Here is a 6620-nt window from a genome sequence, read left to right on the forward strand (position 1 = left end):
TGACCCGGGTGGCCCACGGCTTTCTCCACAGTACCATCGTCTTAGGAAAACATGGAGTATAGAGAGGATGAGCTGGCGACAGGTAATTTCAAGATTTTCGGCTAGCTTCGAGATAAGGTTAAATACCTTAAAAGGAAAGACCCCGAATTCAACTGCGTACCCACGGATTGCCAGCGGTTGGGCCCACTTGAAGCAACGCTTTTATGGATTCATCCCAGAAAGCTTCGCAGTACTAAAGTAACCAGCGCGGGAGACTACATCAATAACTGCTCGTGCAATTTGCCGATCGTCATCGAAAGTCAAAGACTGCACTCCGCTATCAAGCTCCGCCCAAATCGGTTCAAAATCCTCTCCGTCCTGCTGAGTTCCCATATCAGGCTCTGTGGTAGAATCTCCCTTGGCGGCAAACCAAAAAATGAGCTTGAGTTTATTGTGCACGAGACGCTGGCTAACAGCAAAAGGTTCTGTCACAGCGCTCAATTGACCGTATGTATCGGCAGCGGCCTCGGGGGTTGCAAGTGTGGGAATCGGCAAAGGGAAGAGGGCCACTCGGAAGCCCGTCTCTTCATAGGTCTCTCGTAAGGCGGCATTCTCCAGTGCCTCTCCAATGTTCTTGCGCCCTTTAGGGAGGAGAATCTCTTGGTTTTTGTTCTGGCGAATGAGTAGCATCTTTGCCTGAGTGGGATCCAAAGTGACTGTGCCACAGCTGATGCTAAAAGCATCACAAAGGTGTAACGATTTATCAGAATCAAGAGACATGGCCAGTGGACAGGGTATAGAGAGAAGAATACACATGCACATCAACCACCTGAAGATCAGAGATAAACAGCTTGGTACTAGTATTTGATTAACTAGTACAACAATTGTGAGTAACCTGAATGTAATTGAGAGCGACTTTATCAGTTAACGTGTGTTACTACAAGTAGCCTTAGCTCATCAGCATCAAATGAGGGTGAAAATAACCGACTATTTTTGACTTATTCATTGTGGTGAAGCAAATTGAACGAGGGAGCATTAAGACTTTGCACATAAAAAAAATATAAATGGATATCTCAGTCCCAGAGCTCAAATAAATACCGTTTTGCCTTGATGTCTAAGTTGACACTCAGGCTTCAGATCACAAGTCTTTAAACCCACATCAACTGTTTAGGAGACTTGTCAATAGAAGGCTATAACGACAACAAGTTTATCATGTAAACTTCTAGCATATGCAATGATTTATTTTCCACATAACTATCTATACGGCTGACTACGTCTTTATAAAAATCAAAATCTATCATTTTCTGAATAGTCAGCTTCTTCATTATCATAAGAGTAGACACCAACTGACAAGTGCTGCTTGTAAATAGTACTCTGTACATGCATAGATGTTGAATAAGGTATCACTAATGATAAGCAGTACTCAGCTAGTCACACATTCCAGAGTTGGTATAGATACTAGTATAGTGTGTACATTTTCATTGCCTACAAACATTCCTGGCTCTGCTGTAAGAGTAGAGATGAAGATGTCAGTATCATGGAGTCTTCACACTTTAATATCTCTTACTATGATATATTATATACTAGTATGTAATGAACTGACTGAGAAGCAGTGCTAATTGTTAAGATTAAGACTTATCATCAGTTATACTTTATATCTGTACTACTTATAAACAGCACGCATCAGCAGAGAGATAATAGTATCACTCTAATATATGAACCAAATGAATACTAATAGAGTAATATACACACAACTGTAGTTGCAAATGTATAAAGCTTGAAGCTTAAGATAAAATATACATCTTTCTAGCACGTTGTTGTTTTCGTTTAAACTTATCAAACGGAGGGTAGACCGCCAGCCATCCAACAACAATTAGAGAATTCCTACGGCCTATAGCCATGAGATCGCCATTTAGTCCACATTCCCCCAATACAAATTCCACAGAATTCCGTTTACCCCCATTCAATAAAGAGGCAAAAGACCTGAAATCAAGGCAGACAAAGAGCGGCGAATTCGGTGAAAAAGTCAATTGGTGGCGAGCTTAGTATGCCGTTTGACAAAACTTGAACAAGGCACTACCGCTAGCCGGAGGGCTTACTCTTTGCCACGGGGTGCTAGCATAGCGGACCTACTCCGTAAAGTATATATCTTTCTCATACTCAATTATTATAATAGATCTTGTTGCTAATGAGTGCCGTTTATAAGTGCTAGACAACTAGATATTGAATATGATTAATAGAGATAAGCTGTCTTATAACCATTGAGTAAGATGATTATGTTGGAGTGATTGGATTGGGAGGTTCGTCCCACATCTACTAGCAGCATGGTACTGGTGAGAGAACTCTTTTGCCCCAAGTGGCCTAGAGGTCATGAAGTCTGTGAAAGTGTAAGATTTGGTGAGTGTGCCAATATGCCACCAAACAGATCAAGGCCGGAATAACTAATGCAAAGTTTCTTACCGAGATGGAGGACCTTAGTGGTCAGGCACCCTAGAAGACCCTGGGTTCGGGTAGTGGAGCTTAAGAAGAGCCAGGATCCCCAGCTGGCCTGATGGGAGCTAGAGTGGGTCCAGCGGCGTGGATTGTGGGGTTCGTCCCTCTGCTAGATGATTAAATAGAGTTTTATATCACATGAGTTAGTGTATTTGTGGCAAGTTTTACCACTAACCTAACCCATCCCAAGATATATTTGTACGACTATCTGTTTCACAGTTAGTATATCAACATGTGGTGAAAAATAAACTCCGACTTCTGGGTTAGTTTATTATATTTCTAATTACATGGAGCAAAGTGAAGTCCTGCAGAATCAAACTAAAATGTTTTTACGGTAGATATGGGGAATCGAAATTTCTAACCATGGCAAATGTGGGGCACCAACCAGATATACGGAAGAGGCTATCTTCTTTCAAGATTTTACAATTCTATGACATTGTAATTATATCTTTCTTATTTGATGTAAATATATGCTAATCATTGTCGGTCATTTAGATGAATATCTATAGAGTCGGTAGATCTTGATGATGGCTTATAGATATTGAGTGTGAGCTGTCTTATTGAACATGGTTTGAATTTGTAGGGTGATTCTTGCCATGATGGGAGCAGGTTTCCGAACCATGTTCAACTAGGTGCCCCTGTCTGATCATTTTAGGTTTGGGATAGTTGGATACTACATTTGACACAGAAGAGACTGGCAAGGCATGCTGATGATCTGATTGGTGTATATTTAGATGACCTTTGAATGCCTCTCTACCCTCTTGATCTCTCTTAGAATAGGGATCTCTAGCTACCCGCATACCTATTCGATATCCGCTCGAACACTATATGGATACTAATAGAGATTGCCAGATAGCTAGCTATCTGGACTTTTGCTCCGTTTTGCCCAAGCTGATCTTACGAAGCTCGTGCTATAAATAATTTGATCCGTTCACTCATAGCTATATTACAGACTATTGCAAGGTGTATTTGCTTCTTGAATATAAAAATTCATTTGCCCCTTAGATGCCGAGGCGCGTTTGTCTACCCCCTAGCCTTCTCCAAGTAGAGATGCCTTGGTTAGATTATCCATGGTGTGATATCAATGATTTTAAGTTCTCAAAACAAACAGATGGAAGTGGCTAAAGAGAGCCATGGGAGAAAGACCTCCGAAAGTATCTCTTTCTCACTATGATGAAAAACAATACTAGTTTTAAATTAAAGTATTCAAAGTTGCAAACGGAATTAAAAGTCAATATAGCATATCTTTGACTGATTCAGTCGTTGATGTGGTGAGATAATTGATTATTTAAAGAATGCGAAAGCCCTTATGAGATTGAATATCACATCTCAATAACCTTGATATTATCGTTTCTCAATATAATATATCTAATATATCTATAACCATACTATTTTCTTTTTATTTCTCTCTCGGCTCATTCAAAAATGAGGTTTATATCATTTACTAGCGCATTTATTTTTATTTTTGCCCTTGCACTGCCCTCTGCATGGGCAGTGGGACCCAAACCCCCTCCACATTATAACTGGCAGTGGTGTGGCGTCGACATAACATGCAACAATGATTTTGATTGTATAGATGCACCAGATTGCTTAGCTTTGGCAAAAGGCGACAGAGGTCTAATCTACTGTGGAACTTTTTGGTGGCCTCATTCTTGCTGGGTTTACGTCCAACCCCCGCAGCCTTCTCCGACCACCACGCCCGTCACGCCTCTGCCCACTCCTCCAGGAAATAGCTCGGTTTTGGAAGCTAAATAAACAAGTCTTCTCAAGACTCGGAGGAAAAATTCTGTTATCAACTATGTACATTTATTGTACAAGCCAATCAATAAGCTCTTTTGAATATCTAAATGAATTCATTTGCAAGCTTTTTGATCAAGTCTTACTTTTCTAAATTGTATAAAAAATGTATGTACGAGATTAACTGATTTATTGAAAATTGTTTAGAAGTTTCTGGTTAATTTTGACATATTCTTCTGACCAAAGGACTGGATATGCTAACTTCAATAAGATTGTCACCATGATTGAATTATTGATATTATTGTTTTTCATATTTTTTTCTGGAGCTCTATATAGTCAGAAATGAGAAGAGTTTTTATATCTATTTAATATTCAGCCGCTTTTTAAATATCTTTATCTATTACAAATGAGTTATTTTTAACAGATTTTCCTATTTTATCCTGAACATATTTTTAAAGGGGTTTTTTATCTCACAATTGCTTATGAAGTTATGCAATAGAAGCAACCTGCCCCTATCACCCCCTTCTGGGGGTGGGCAAAATGAACCTCTAAATCCCAGGGATGAGGGCATCATTGATTCATTCAAAGGATTGGAAAGCTTAGGCATAGCACTTTATAGCAGGAGCTTCATGACACATGTAGCTGGGGCAGGGCGGAGCAATAAGCTCAGAAAAGACATGCTCTTAGATATTCAGCGACATATCATCGATATGTATCATCGCTAATTACTGCCAGGTAGGTAAGTAGACAGACAATTCAGGGGTAAGATTAGGGGCTATCTGAGCCAATTGTAGACTAGTGTAAAAGTCAAGCATAGATAAAAGTGGGGTTTATCCAGCATTTAAACCAATCAGAAAACACCAATAAAATTATTTCAGTTTCAAGCCACACTTTTACACACATTGAGCCACAAAATGAAGCAACTTTTGAGAGCCTCCTCTCCCCAAAGCTTCATATGATTCTTAGGCTTCGCTTCGTTCCGTCTGATTAAAAGACCGCTAGAACTTAAATTCATTGAGTAAAGATTTTATTGATATTATACATGGTGCTGAACATTGATCCACCCTGCAGTGAGAGCTGTCACCCTATCGCTCGCTAGAATGCTACGTGACCACATCTATTTAAGCAGTGTTGCGCCCGCTAGATTGTTACAATGAACTAACTTTCCACCTCCATCAGGATTTGAACTTGCTGTTTTTTGCCTCAGGGGTGGTGGCCACACTACAATAGTTGAGAAAGCAGTTTCATTTAAACTACCCGTTCGCACCTTCAATCCGTGTAACAACTCAATTTTGACCTTTAAACCTTAAAGCTAATCTTCAAAATATAGGTAGAGACACAGGCCAATTTCTAGCTAGCTCGGACGGAGGCGCATTTCAAAACGTCGTCCCCACAACTTGGAAGCTACAGAGTAGATGGTTTTCATTTTACGAGTAGCCTAAGCAGCTTCTCTGTCGTTGAACGTGGTAGACACGGCCAGCACGGGCCAGGCAACTAGTCAACAGTGCCGTTAACTAGTCAGCCACACTCAAACTTATGTTCAACACCCATCAGCGGGGCCTATGGCAATAAGGTTGGAATATACTGACGAGCAATCGCAACGCTTGTCGTGTCATAGGAATATCAACTATGTGAACAAACATTTCTTGGAAAAGAGGAAAATGTCATCACAATGTTATAGGGTTGCAATGGTCCAGGCCGGGGGCTAAACTCTATCTACGCCTTTCAAGTTCAAACCTTGATCTAGAACCCTGATTGCAGTGGCTAGGAAATTTGATTTACCATTTCCAGCAATAAACGAGAAAAAAGAACCCGAGCGAAGAACCTTATACAGCCTTATCAAACTATGAATCAGATTTCCACGGACCAAAAACTTCAAGAATATTCGTATACCGATTCTCCCCTTCAGCCAATCTCAACCGCTGGGGAGAGGGGGGTAGGGGGATCACGCCGTTACATCTTCAATGCATCCTTTTAGAAACGTTCTTGGTTTTTCCTATATTCCCTCGGATTCTAATTCTCTCACTAATTTCTCAATGTACCACGGGGATGGGATATTTACATCACGAGACACGCATTTACATACAAAATAACTCGCATTCTGATGTTAGCTCTTAAAGGCAAGAAGAGAATCTTATATTTGAAGATAAGCAGTTCTATCTCATCTTCATTATCATTATATCATTCAATCTTCGAAATGTCATCATAATAATGTTTTCTGTCTAGTAGCATTCAATTACTATACTGCTTCTAAGAGTCGGATTGTCATGCTAAAGTGCCGGCATGCACCGACATTCTCCAGGGGATTTAACTTTATAGGACGGCAGTTGTTATTGTGTGAGTGGTTAAGGTTAGAGCTGGAGATGGCAATCCTCAAACGCATTGCCAACACAATGCATCTGCACCAAACT

The 6620-nt window shown here is 40.3% G+C and overlaps 2 protein-coding genes across 2 annotated transcripts; one reads left to right on the forward strand and one right to left on the reverse strand.

The window, feature by feature from the left end:
* Positions 1-201: 201 nt before the first annotated feature.
* Positions 202-759, reverse strand: HCBG_07790 (uncharacterized protein; the record flags this gene model as incomplete). Its single annotated transcript, XM_045434839.1, has 1 exon — positions 202-759. The coding sequence occupies one exon, from the start codon at positions 757-759 to the stop codon at positions 202-204; it is 558 nt and encodes a 185-aa protein (XP_045284145.1).
* A 3138-nt stretch (positions 760-3897) lies between these two features.
* HCBG_07791 (uncharacterized protein) lies at positions 3898-4934 on the forward strand (the record flags this gene model as incomplete). Its single annotated transcript, XM_045434840.1, has 2 exons — positions 3898-4209; positions 4698-4934. 2 exons carry the CDS (start codon positions 3898-3900, stop codon positions 4932-4934), a joined length of 549 nt encoding a protein of 182 aa, XP_045284146.1.
* Positions 4935-6620: the final 1686 nt, after the last annotated feature.

Source organism: Histoplasma capsulatum (assembly GCF_000150115.1).
Source record: "Histoplasma capsulatum G186AR genomic scaffold supercont2.14, whole genome shotgun sequence".
Lineage (NCBI taxonomy): Eukaryota > Fungi > Ascomycota > Eurotiomycetes > Onygenales > Ajellomycetaceae > Histoplasma > Histoplasma capsulatum.